Source organism: Neolamprologus brichardi, chromosome 9, assembly GCF_056152115.1.
Source record: "Neolamprologus brichardi isolate AB-2024 chromosome 9, ASM5615211v1, whole genome shotgun sequence".
Lineage (NCBI taxonomy): Eukaryota > Metazoa > Chordata > Actinopteri > Cichliformes > Cichlidae > Neolamprologus > Neolamprologus brichardi.
Window position 1 is genome coordinate 16,611,405 of NC_142112.1, and position 13,760 is coordinate 16,625,164.

The 13,760-nt window shown below is 39.1% G+C and overlaps 2 protein-coding genes across 4 annotated transcripts in view; one reads left to right on the plus strand and one right to left on the minus strand.

The window, feature by feature from the left end:
- The window catches only part of prkdc (protein kinase, DNA-activated, catalytic subunit), a 33,609-nt gene extending 29,982 nt beyond the window's left edge, over positions 1-3,627 (plus strand). For both annotated transcript variants that reach the window (XM_087846010.1, XM_087846011.1), the window contains exons 78-86: positions 34-101; positions 184-404; positions 638-730; positions 924-1,025; positions 1,134-1,205; positions 1,296-1,497; positions 1,721-1,909; positions 2,822-2,961; positions 3,219-3,627. In XM_087846010.1, the coding sequence (XP_087702136.1) occupies positions 34-101; positions 184-404; positions 638-730; positions 924-1,025; positions 1,134-1,205; positions 1,296-1,497; positions 1,721-1,909; positions 2,822-2,961; positions 3,219-3,423 (1,292 nt within the window). In that variant the 3' untranslated portion in view covers positions 3,424-3,627. The remainder of the gene's footprint in view (positions 1-33; positions 102-183; positions 405-637; positions 731-923; positions 1,026-1,133; positions 1,206-1,295; positions 1,498-1,720; positions 1,910-2,821; positions 2,962-3,218) is intronic.
- Positions 3,628-5,352: 1,725 nt separating this feature from the next.
- garem1 (GRB2 associated regulator of MAPK1 subtype 1) lies at positions 5,353-13,688 on the minus strand. 2 transcript variants are annotated; one of them, XM_087846013.1, is made up of 6 exons: positions 13,314-13,688; positions 11,310-11,450; positions 10,453-10,583; positions 9,065-10,252; positions 8,629-8,783; positions 5,353-8,497 (listed from the first exon to the last, which is right to left on the minus strand). In XM_087846013.1, exons 1-6 carry the CDS (start codon positions 13,432-13,434, stop codon positions 7,639-7,641), a joined length of 2,595 nt encoding a protein of 864 aa, XP_087702139.1. In that variant the 5' UTR covers positions 13,435-13,688; the 3' UTR covers positions 5,353-7,638. The 2 variants fall into 2 exon arrangements, with proteins under 2 accessions (XP_087702139.1, XP_087702138.1); XM_087846012.1 differs by having other exon boundaries at positions 5,353-8,500.
- Positions 13,689-13,760: the final 72 nt, after the last annotated feature.

The following is a 13,760-nucleotide window of genomic DNA, read 5'->3' on the forward strand; positions in this document are numbered from 1 at the left end:
TCCACTAATGAGGCTGCGTTTTCTTTCTTGCAGGACAATATGACGGGAGATCCAAACCACTGCCAGAGTATCATGCAAAGATAACCGGCTTTGATGAGAGGGTATGCACTTTAAAACAGGAGTTAAACGGTTTGTTCTCGTCCTGGCTGTAAGTGTGAAAGTTCTCTGGGATCTTGCCTGCAGGTAAAGGTGATGTCTTCCATTCGTCGTCCCAAGCGTCTCATCATTCGTGGGGATGACGAGCGGGACCACCCCTTTCTGGTAAAGGGCGGTGAGGACCTTCGACAGGACCAACGAATCGAACAGCTTTTCGCTGTCATGAACATCCTGCTGAGCCACGACACGTCGTGTTTGCACAGAGGCTTGCAGCTCCGCACCTATCAAGTCATTCCTATAAACACAAGGTGGTGGGCATGTCTGTGTCTCCATATCTGTCCCTTCAGTTCATATTAATCCTTATACTCATTACACTGATTAAAGATTGAATAAAATGTTTTTATTTTCTCTGATAAGACTATCCAGTAAGAAAAAATTATTTAATATTATAAGTATCATTTGGTTCTTGGTCCCATATTTAATTACTTAACAGTTATTAGACAAAATATTAACTAACTAACTAAGCAAATTATGATTACAGAATTGGTCTGATTGAATGGATGGAAAACACCTGTACTCTAAAGGAGTTTGTGCTCAACACAATGACTGAGGAGGAGCAGCAGAGGGCAGGGAGGTACAGTATATTTATTCCACCTAATGCCGTGGCCCTGTGTTTGGTGAAGAAGATGAAGTTCATCTATTAGTTTCTAATAGCTGGTTGCTTAAATTATTATTGTAAAAAACAATGTATCAACTCAATGTAATGCAGCAATATTTAAGTGTGTGATGAGTTTGATGATATGATGGCAGTTGTCTTTGTTTTAAAGTTCCATGGACGAGTACAACGCCTGGCTCTCACGCTTTGCACCAGAAAACCGAAAAGACAAAAGTCGTGTGAGCGCTATTGCACTTTATGGTCTGGCCTATAAGTGAGTTACCTGAATTTGTACTCCTATGACACTGGGTTCAATAAATGCTCATAAAAAACAATTAGAATAATTTTAACAGACTTACACTTGCATTTCATTCTTTGCCAGGAAAGCAAAACGTGCCGATGCTGTCAACAACTTTATGAAAGTATTGCAGTTTGTGCCCAGCGATTTGCTGAAGTAAGTGGACTGCATGTATAGCATGACTACTCAGGACATGGTAACACTTGCAGTAATAACCTTCATATTTTTCTCTGTTTTAAATTCTAGGAGAGCTTTTCTAAACATGTGCAACAGTCCGGAGGCCTTTCTGTCCCTGCGATCCCACTTCATTAGCTCTCACGCTTTGCTGTGCGTGAGTCACTGGATTCTTGGGATTGGAGATCGCCACCTCTCCAACTTCATGATAAATATGGAAACAGGGGGCATGATTGGCATTGACTTTGGGCATGCGTTTGGCTCATCCACACAGGTATATCCAGTGAAAGGAATGTTACCTCGCCTAAAGCAAAATGCCATAGAAGAGGCAATAAGTGATTTACACGTGATTGGTTTGGGAGAATTTATTGTCTGGTTTAGGTGTATGAATCTTACTGTCACAGCTGAGGTGACCGGCTGCATGAATGTGAAGCATGTCAGAAGTTGACCTACTGTACTGTTAATCTCTTTCTGTGCAATCTCGTATTTTCTCCCAGTTCCTCCCTGTGCCTGAGCTCATGCCTTTCCGGCTGACCCAACAGTTTGTGAATTTAATGCAACCCTTGAAGGAGTCCGGTTTGATCCAGAACATCATGATTCATTCGTTGCGGGCCTACAGGGCTGAGCCAGACCTTCTGCTTAACACTATGGACGTGTTTGTCAAGGAACCCTCCCTGGACTGGCAGGTAACCATTGAATGAGTGGATAGATTTTGGATCATGTTTTCAATAGTGTTCATTGAGATTTTAATGCATCCATTTAGGCACAACTCTCTTAAGGTGTCGCCACATTATTTCAGTCAGGTTGAGGTCTGGACTTTTCTGGATTCGTTTCTTCCTCAGCCCTTCTCTTGAAGATTTGGGTCTGTGCTTAGGATCATTTGACTCTAGAATACATGTTGTGATGTTCACAATTCTGATGAAGTCAGTACTGATAAATGATCAGAATTATAATATTTCTGACTGTCTGAGGCTAAGTTGAATCGAATCGGGACTTTGAAAACCGGAATCGAATGGATTATAGAAATCAGTGATGATACCCAGCCCTAGTGAGCAGCCTAGGCACGACAGAAGTGGATGTAGCTGTAACAGGAAAAGAACTATTGCTAACTTTTCAGTTAAGTTAAGGTCTGATCCTTCTGAAATTCATAGCCAGTGCTCTGACACGGTGTCATCTATCTTTGAATGCTGAAAAAGCACAGTGTATCCAGAAAAACACATTATATTATATAAATTATTATAAAATTTGTGTGCGCCTAACTTTTGTGCCGGTACGCCTAACCTTTTAAAGTTAGGCGTACCGGTACGCCCATGGCAAAAAGTTAGTCTAGAGCCCTGTGTTGTATCCAAAGCAAGTTCAAATCATCACCCCTCGACTCTGCAGACAGCACATGCTGAATTTTGAATACGGATCAAGATTGTATTATATACAACATGTGGCATGTTCTGTTTTCATTTGTGGCTCTCGGCCATTGTATAGTCTATTGAATTAATTCAATTTCCCCCCCAATAAAATGTTGCTTGCTGTTGCACATTAAAGACTTTTAATCTGTTTTTCAAATTACGGCACAAAAAGGTTGTGTTATTGTTATCACGCAGAACTTTGAGATGAAACAACTGAGGAAAGGAGGCACATGGACAGAGACTGTGAACACCAAAGAAATCAACTGGTATCCCTTGCAGAAGGTTAACTTTGCCAAGAGAAAACTGGATGGAGCTAATCCAGCTGCTATAACCAGGTAGATCATCAAATCATATTATGAAACGTCTAATAGGATTTAATTAACGTTCTATGCTAGTAAAACCCTCTGTTTTTGACATCCATAATGATGGAAAGTCCCAGTACTCAACTAATGGTAACATTTTACTGAGTGTGTTGATTCATATTAGGGGTCATATCTGAAATCAGAAACCTTTATAATACAATTCAGTCACTGTTTTGTTATTCTCTATCTTGTCTTGTTTTTGACTTGATGTTTTGGGTTTATTTTGTCAGTGAGGAGCTGAAGCTGGGTTTTGAGAAGGATGGTGCCTTCCCGGGGATGCAGTCGGTGGCTCTGGGCACTAAGGAGCACAACATTCGCGCTAGACTTCCAGCCGAAGGCCTGTCAGTGGAGAATCAGGTGGACTGTCTGCTAGACCAGGCCATGGATCCAAATGTGCTTAGCAGAGTTTGGGTGGGCTGGGAACCGTGGATCTGAATCATTCAAAATAAATCACACGTTTAGAAACTGTATGCAAATGAATTTTAGGGCCTGAAAGAATCCTTTGATGTCAAATATGTTCTCTAATGCAGTTGTGGAAAACCTTTATATGTGTCTTGTTCTTTTTTGCCAATTTGCTCGGCAAAATTGTATGATGTTTGGAACAAAAGGAAGAAATAAAATTCTGTGAAAAGTGTGAAATCTGTAACTAATCTATAACTATACACTACGGCATTTATATAGTAATATTTTGTTATGAATTCAGCCATGTAGTTATAATTCACAGGGCAGGTAATCAGAAAACTTTCCCATTAAGAACAGGAATTAATCAGATTAGAGATTTGACAGTTGAACGGGATAACTGATGATCTCCCATTAGTTACTAATGGTAACTAATACCAGTCAAGTACCAGTCCAATCAAATTAGTTTCCTTAGAGCATTAGCCATTTTTTAAACAAGTTGCTGTGTTGACATCAAGACAAATGCTCCATACAAAACCTGGTGGAGTCAGGAAGGAGTCAGCAAATGGCAGGAACGACTAACAATGCCTAAAATGCAACAAATAAGCACAAGTTGGCATCACAGGCCTAGTCATTGTTTATATGCAGTTGTTTTAAAAGTCAAGCTTGCCAAATTTGGCCAAGTATGTGTCTTTAGAGTGAGGTAATAAAACATGTTGGTAACAGTAGACACATAATTTCATGAAAAATAGGCAAACCCTTTAAAATCTGCATTTATTTACTTATTTTAAAAACTGGATGCTGCACAGTGCACCAGCAACTGAAGAAAACCGGCATGTCTGCTCTTTCATAAGTATTCAAATAAAAAGGATACAGGAACCTCTATTGAAATTGTTTATATGGATAAGGCTTGTGCAAAGTATTTTCAATAAATCACACTTACTTAAAGACATTAAAATTTAATCAAAGCTTTAAAAGTATGTGGTTTAGAATATGTAAGCCTAAATCACATGTTGATAAGAAGCAGAACTTAGGAAACCTTTGATCTGTGGCTTGTCAGCCTGCTTAATGTACAACCGGAAAGTGCAAGACAGCAGAAGTAACGAAACAGCAAACTGTTGATAAAGGTGCTGAACACCTGATGCAATTTGCTGTCTCACTTCCTTTTTGCAGCATTTGACATGCGCCTGTATTCAATTTACTATTCTATAAAAGACGCAGATAACATACACTCAACCTTGCAGATATCGATTACTAAAAATAACCAGTTAATCGGTTACTTATTGTCTCTATTAATTCTAAACAAATCAAATCATCAGTCGCACTGGAAACAAGCAAAATAATGTTAGAAATAAATAAACCAGGTGAGTATAAGTTATTCACTGAATCCAGAGACGACTAAAATTAATTCTGACGTGAATTTTGGGGGAAATGACCCAAGGTGGTAAATTTCAGATGGCTACTCTTCTAAACTGTTGATCAAATGTTGATGAATTGAACTGGAATAAGCTGTAATTTTATGAAGTATGAAATTAAAATTTTAAATCCTCGAATGTCTCACTGTCCTTTTAGCCTCTGCTCTGACTTTGGCCTTCTTATTAGCAGGAAATGTTGCAAAGTAAAGTTACAATGTGCTGCAACAGAACTTTAACATAAACAGACATGGAGCCAAGTGGTGAAACCACCATATGTCACAAATATTCTGGGGAATTGATGAAACTCATGTTTCTCCATGTCACAGCATAGACACAACGTGTTTCCCTGGACAGGCAAGCACGCCTTAAAATAATTATTTTGTGAATTATCAATGAATGAAGACTGACTTACACATAAAGCTCTTGCTGTATATCATATAGATTGCGTTAATCACTCAAACTTTGTAATCAGTAGTAAAATGGTCATGCTCGTTACTATTATGAAGCCTACTACTGTTACTTGACCAAGAAGAAAAACACGAGCACCAGTTAATCCATGTTTAATAGATGATACAATGCAAAAGAGGAAACAGGGAAAACAAGAGTTAAAATGAAAAACAAATGTTCAGAACTCAACTTGTAAGTAATGATGTCAAACCCAGTGTCACAGTTATTTACCTTCTTTTTGTACAAAAAAATTGCAACATTTCATGTAGGCAGTGATCCAGAGCGGAGTGTGTTACCAACGCAGAATGAGCTTTGGTACCGAGTGCTTCACAACGTTGGATTAGTCGGACAGGGCTAGATGTTGGAGTGTTTTCACAGTTCATTGAATAATTGCAGAATTCTTCAAGTTAAATTGGCTACTGGTTTGGAGTTATTTCTTTGGCATGCATTTTTTATAAATGAACACTGTGGCATTTTCAATACGCTTAATAATACCCTATAATACTCCACTGCTTTGCATTTTCTTTCTGTGGTCACTTTGGAGTGCCATGGCTATTGCATAAGACATTATGCTATGTAATAAGTTTCCAGGGACAGAAATCATTCTCCATAAAAACAGTGATACTGAGACCAACTTAAAAGGAAATACAACTTTTTAACATTATCTTTTGGTCACTGTCCATGGAGTGCGAAAGAGATTCGTGGGTATTTTTCCCCCCGTGACCGAGTGTTATTTTACTGCATGAAGTTAGAAACCCGAGTAGAACCCACATTTTACAGAATTAAAAAAACACAAAACAGAAATTTGAACATAAGCTTTTTCTCAATAAAAAATAATCTCAACATTAGTAATCATTTCAATAAAAAAAATTATATTTAATTTGCACCTACATACAAAATAAAAAAATATCAAGTATGTAACACCCCACTGTAAAAAAAGAGAAAAAAACCTGTTGGGTGGGGGGAAAACAAAACAACAGCTATTGGCCAACAGACCAGACCCGAGTTGTACAAAGGCTGTGGCTGCTGAGGCACCTTCATGTGTCAGCCATAAGAATGGTCTGACAATAACTCTCCTGCATATTTTGCATCATGTTAAATTACTGCATAAATAACTCAATTCTGAATCAAGGGTATTTTTAAAAAAGTTACCAATACAAACAAATATTTCATTGCAGTTTATCATTTTCAAGTTTAGCTTACATGCTTCCGTGGTCTGGAGAAATTCCAGTTGTTAGTGTATACTCTCTGACAAAAAGAAAATGTTACGTCAAAATATCAAATGGTTTAAGGTCTCCGGTTTAAGGCGCAAAAAACTATTACTTCTGTCTCGCAAGTATTGTAGGTAACACTTACCAATACATACAGTGGAAACAAATGAGTACCCTTGCAATTAAAAAAATGTAGTGCATTCATTCTCTACATAAACAATCTCATCAATTATATTTAATGACCTTAACTTCTATATTTAATCTGAAATCTACCAAAGTGCATGATGCATTTCATTTTTCATTTATATTGGACGCCAAGATCTGTTGGCGCTTTTGGTATCTCCATGTGAATTTAAAAGAAAGGACAGAATTTGGTTAGATATAACCAATTTCTTTTCAGGCTTAAATAACCCAAAGTGACATTTAGCTGAGACATTTTAGGTTACAATAAGCCGTGTTTAACTTCAGGCACACACAAAAAAGAGCTCTTGCATAGGAAGTGTCACCTTTAAACCCTACTGCAGATAATGACTTCGCGTAGCTGTTATTAGCACAGTTATATTAAGGGGATGCAAATTCTGAGGGAAAACAAAACCCTGTCGCATTGACTACATGCAATAATTAATTTTCCAAAGTTAGACAGTTAACCATCCTCCTGTCACCTGATACCAAACTGGGTTTTCTGTAATTATTGGCAGTTGGCTCTACTATATATATATTTCAAATATTTTCTAGTTCGTGCTCTTTTAAACATTTAGCTATTCGCAGCAAAATTCTGTGACACTCTCCTTTAGCAAAAGACAATATTGTCTTCATATAGCTCTCACATTAAAACGATTATGTGGATTTCTTTCAATTCCCTGGCTTAAATTAGTATCTGTGTAATGACATGAATAGGTCGTGGGAGTAAAAGTAAGCAGTTGACATGTAAATGTCTTTGTGAAAGTGCCAAATGATTCCATTCAGTTAGCAAATAGGAGTCATAGACTGGGAGTCATAGACTGGGAGTCATAGACTGGGGAAGACAAGTGGGAATTACCCACTTGTCTTCCCCACCATGTAGTAACAAGGAAATACGTTCATACTATACAAAAAGAAACTCTTTGTGGCTTGATGTGCATAGCATACATACTGAAGGCATGATGTTCTCAGCTTTACAGTTTTTAAGTTACATACTGTTATATCTTGGGTCTCCACCCATTTATGAACTGCATGAGTTTCTTCACCTGCAGTTTGCTTAGCTTGAAGTCCTCAGACAAAATCTCCTCGGTGAGCTGCAGGAGTAGATTCCCATCAATTTTTTCTGACACGAAAAGAGAAACAATGTCATCTGGCAGGCCGATAAATTTCAGACATTTAGAGACCTCTTCAATTGAAAGGCCAGCCAAGCTCGATGGTGGCTGCCACTGTGTAGTGTGAGACAAGGATGGACAGTTAACAGTTGGAGTGTTAGAGATGGAGTGTATCTCTTTTGTTCCCTGCTCATGTTGAGCAAGTGAGGAATATAAAGTTTCCGGCTTACTGTCACAGACCGACTCTGACAGCACATCTGTGCACTTCTTTATGGCATTTGATTTTGGTGTTCTTGGTGGCAAGATCGGGCAGGAGAGGCTCTGCTTAGTGTTAGATGCATCTATGAGCTTGTCACTGTACATTTCTGAATTGCAGCTTGAAGATTTGTTGCAGAAAGGACTCAGAGATGCTTTCGGCAAGTTAAAGTCCTTACTGCGGTGTGCATACTCTCGGCCATCAAAGTCAACAAGGCTGGTTGTACAGGTTTTTGGAGTGCTTGGGGTTCTCTTTCTGGGGTAGCTGTAGTAACTTCGACAGGTTGTAGGCAGAAACTCGTCCATGCAATGCGAATCCCCTCCACTGAAATGATTTGGCCAAGACAACCGCGATAAAACTCCATCTAACGGCAAGCTACTACATGGCGAAACAACCTTCGGTTCAGTGCTGATGGAATTAGCCCAGCTGCAAGGGTTGCACACATGGCTTTGCTCTTGTGGGTCAGTTCCTTCTTGCTCACATGTTCCACTGCTAATGGAAAAATAGTAGATTAATTTATAGCATAAGAACAGCCTCATACATGTAAACATAGAAAGGTACAAAACTTGATATCTTACAGCATTTGTTTTCAGAATGTGGGTGAAAATTTAAATTCTTACATGTTGTGGAGACCAGAAGAATAATAGGAGAGGGTTGGACTTGGAGACCGAGTTTCTTGCTGCCGTGGCTTCGAAAGGACAGGCACTGATGGTATCTGTTTCAGGCCTCGTGGTGGGATTGGTGGCGCATTCAAAAGACGACATTCTTCCTTCACCTAGGATGAAAAGAGTTTGTGTTGAAACAGTAACTAAAGCTTATGTTCTTACATTACAGTCATTCTTCAAAGAACCCTTAGGTTCAGCTTTTTATCTGCAACAGCCAATCAAACTTGTTGTTTTCAAGTAGTTTTATTTATTAATTTACTGCATAGTAGCTACTCATGCTGGCTTTTGCTGTAGTATTAATATACATTTGTTGTGAGCACGGACGCCATCAAATCAACTAACACTCCAATCCTAAGACCGAAAACTCTAAAGTACAATAGATTATACTCACAGCTTCAGACTTTGGTGGGACTGGTGGAGGAGTAAGAGGCACATCAGAGCTGGTTATGGCTCCCAGAGGACAAGTGACTGGGTTTGTCAGTGCAGCTGTTGTGGCACAGTCACTGTTGAGGCCTCTGATTCCTTCGCTTTGAGAGGGTTTTGGAATCTGACTTCTCAAGTGATCCAACCACAGCTCCTCATAGGGAACATCCAGCTTGTTGAGGGTTGGTTGTGGGTTTGTGCAGTCCAACAGCTCTGGGAAAAAGTGTTCATTCTCTTCTGAAGGATGACTATCAGAAGGCATAAGAGCCCAATCTCCGCATGGCATACAACCCTGCAAGTTGACCTCACTGTTACCGTGCAGGTTGCTGCCATACACACACACAGACAGTCGGTGGAAGGACTGGGTGAGTTCATCTCGGGCGTAAGTCAAAGAGCTGGGAATTTGCATATGATTGGGACAGCCGCTTGAACTCCCGCTTCCTCCACTGCTACAACTACCATTGCCACTGCTTTTTTTGGGACTTTTGCCATCTTCAGTCCAGTCTGTTCGTACGTCCCGGACAGCACGAGAATAGTCATCAATATCAAACTGCTCCTGGCAGAACGCAAACCAGCGATGCACCATAGTATCTAACCACAGCTCTCCTTGCAGCAATTCTTCTGGAACAATAAATCGTGGCATGGCTATATGAAACGGAAAATGGATAGGGATAATTTTATTGCTTCGCAGAATGCAGCACACAACCACTGTTTTCGTCTGAATGTTGACCAATTTGTACCGATGACCCTCCCTAATGAGGTGGAGGTCATACTGGTTGCGGGGTGGAGTGCTGGGTACTGTCACATTGACCGGGAGACGGGTTTTCTCCACGATGTTCCTGATGTTGTGCTCCCCGTCTTGCATCTGAAGCTCAAGTGGACTGCAGGTACTGAACCTGCCTTTGCATTGGAACGGCAGGCTGATGCTCTCATTGGTGCGATGGTTCATGCAAATCAAGCAAGGCATCTTGCCTCGACCGATCTTACTGATGGAGTTCAGCTTTCCAATCTTCTTAAAAATGGTGTTGAATCTTGATTTTTCTTTGAAGCTTTTGGCATAAAGGATCTCAGCTTGGCCCATTAACGTCAGTTCATCACCAGTGTTTAGTGTTATGTTGTAAACCTCTGTGTCTTCATTGCATTCCCCTGAAGCCATCTATGAAAACATTACATACATGAATTTCGATATACGCAATGAAATGAATCTACTTTACCAACCTTAACTTGGAAAATTTTAAACTTTAACTGGAAATCTAAAGTTATGAAATACTCTTGGTGGAAGCGTTTAGAATTATAACTATATATTATTATATTATATTCATAAATGTCACATAAAAATAGATGGATTAAATGTACCTTAACATTGAACATGATTTCCTCCATGACATATACCCTTTCAGGGAAAGCTTTGGCCACTTCCTCCACGCTGTTGAAGTACTGCACAGGCTCTTTGACATCTCTGTCCTGCTCGAGTAGCTTAAACTGACCTACGAAAAGATGGAAAAGACACGTCAATGGTGTTTTGCACGTGTTTTGCATCAACACAGACTTACAACTATAAAATCACATAATTTATTTTTGCCTTATATATTTTAGTGAATAATTCTTCAGTTTAGGCAAAGATGCATCATCCAATATCATATTTGATATCTGACAATGCGCAACATATAAATACTGTAAAGCATTTTCAATGCTCAGATAGAGTAGAAATGCGCTTTATAAGAACTAGTCCATTTACCATTTACAAAAGGTAAAGTTACTTGCCGTTATCCAGCTTGACAATTTGAGGCAACTTATAAGCACTGACGAGTTGATCTAATGGTAAGGACGTAGTACTCCATGTAACTTCTTTTAAATTGTTGTACAACATTGATCCTAGGTCCATTTTGTTAGCTTACATTAGCCAACAAGAGCTAGCTACGTGTAAACACGGTCACAAAAGGCTACACTAAGCTAACGCACTAAATAATGTAGCGACTCTCCGTATAAAATCACATAATTTATTTTTGCCTTATATATTTTAGTGAATAATTCTTCAGTTTAGGCAAAGATGCATCATCAAATATCATATTTGATATCTGACAATGCGCAACATATAAATACTGTAAAGCATTTTCAGTGCTCAGATAGAGTAGAAATGCGCTTTATAAGAACTAGTCCATTTACCATTTACAAGACAAACTAAATAAGCATAGACTGTGGCTGCATCTCACCTTCATAGTGAACTGGGATCTCTATTTTGGGCCCAATGACATAATGTCCCTCCTCCAGACTGTGAGCAGTAATAGTCGTCCACTGACGACAGGAATGAATCAAGAGGTAGTCATTGTCTCTGAGCCCTTCAACCAGCTGACCTACAGAAAGTAAAAAAAAAAAACCACTATTTACAGAGCAGAAAACAGCATAATTTGCATAATTACAACTTTAAATTAACTGCAAAGTAAACACTGAACCATCCAGCAACAAAACATCTAAAACAAAAAATGTTTATATCTATGTTTTCACCAGGTGGTGTCTTGGATGTGGGTCATGAGAGAACTATTGAACCTTAATAGCTACAGAGAACAGGTCATTCTATTAAATATCACTTTGAGAAACACCACTGTTTTCATACCACTCTTTAGCCATACAGTCTGCTCCATTCAAACTGAGGCATTGGATTACCAAGCACATTTAAAGTCACTATGGATTAGGCCATTAGTCAATGACTAATGGCCTAATCCATACCTCTCTAAAAAGCATGCTCTATCATTCAAAGTACAATACACCACTTTAGTTCTCCAGAAAAGGCCAGGCATGTGTCATGAAGATGGAGAAAATCATTCAAATTATTAATGATACATAATAGCAAAGTGCAGGGCACAGTCAGCATGTTTATTTTCAGGCATAACTGAGGGTAACATAGTTTTAAAGATGCACTTTCAGACCCAGGACCGTATCAGAATCAGTATTATTTAAGTATTCTGATTCTGATAAAGATACACGTTCAGACCCAGGATTGCATTAACATATAGTTTAGTTAGAGTGATCGTAACAGTACTGTGCAAAAGTCTTGAGCCCCCACTCATTTCTTTATTTTAGTAGAAAAATGGGAAATGGCTGCAATATGTGCAAACATACATGGAAATACAGGCTATAAGGCAAGTGCAGAGTTTGTACAACTCTAACAAAATTGAAAGTCAATATTTTATTTGATCACCTTTGTTCTTTAACACGGCCTAAACACTAAGGCGGCTTTCTTGTAATTTCTTTACACCAGTTGCTGCAGTTCAGCCTCCACCCTGTTTAACAGGTGGCTGTAGTCACTCCTGACTTTCTCTGTACATGCTCACAATGCTCTGAACCAAACATTTCCAAATTGCATTCACTGCTCCATCAGACCTGATGCTACTGATTTTCAGTCAGGTTCTTGGTTAATTTGGTATTTTTTGTGGACTCAACAAAATAAATGGGAATCGGAGTGTATACACAACACTGGCTGGTCCCTTTAAATGACCCCTTTAAATTAGGTACTTTTTTGTCCTTGAAGAAAATGGTCAGATACAAGAACTAGAAAAACTTTGAAAAACCTTCAGAAAACCTGGAGAACTATTGCTCAAGACCACTTCAAAAAATGCAAATCTGGCAACTTCTAAGCAAAATATGAAGAAATTGGTGGTGGCTAAATACTTCTGCATAGCACCACAACATTATCATGTCTTAATTCTTAAAAACAAATAAATAAACACTTGTCTTTTTTGTAGCCAAAATGAAGACAATGATGCTTCTCAGCACATCTCAGCGGAGCAACTAGGTTACGATTTAGTTATAAGATTGGCATTGTGACTCAGCCTGCAACAATACATGTATATTTAAAAAATGGCTTTCCAATGGTGAAGCTAGACAGTATGTGGTACAACTCATCAGTCGTTGCAATACAGTTTTTACTAAACCTGAAATAACTTCATTATAATAATGACTATAGGGTTTACACGTTTAATACCAAAAAAGGTGAGATCTGCACAACGGATGCAAAGGTATTACCAAAAATAAACCAAAAAAAGAGAGAATAAGAAAACGCTTATTTTGTAATGTAAACTAGATCACGCTGTTGAGAAACAGTAAGTCACACTGCTAAACTCAATCGCAAAGATTTGTTACAGCTTAAGTTTGCCTTTGCTGCTAGCTAGCAGCTAACAAGCGCTGCGCTGATGGCGTGAAAAGGTAAAGTTACTTGCCGTTATCCAGCTTGACAATTTGAGGCAACTTATAAGCACTGACGAGTTGATCTAATGGTAAGGACGTAGTACTCCATGTAACTTCTTTTAAATTGTTGTACAACATTGATCCTAGGTCCATTTTGTTAGCTTACATTAGCCAACAAGAGCTAGCTACGTGTAAACACGGTCACAAAAGGCTACACTAAGCTAACGCACTAAATAATGTAGCGACTCTCCGTCCGCGGTGTCACATCACGCATGGCGTGTTTCTTAATAATCTTCGCATTTTTTCCTGTAAATTTTCCTACGTATCATAAAGAGTCGTTGTCTGATAATGTAGCAGAGCCATGTTTGTTTAACTACCGATGGGACCAGCGCTAGTTTGGATCAGCCGGAGGGAGCCAGCGCGCAAGTCGCTCTGCTGTGATTGGTGGAGAGAGCCAGCGTGGGTGGGTTTAGGCGGTA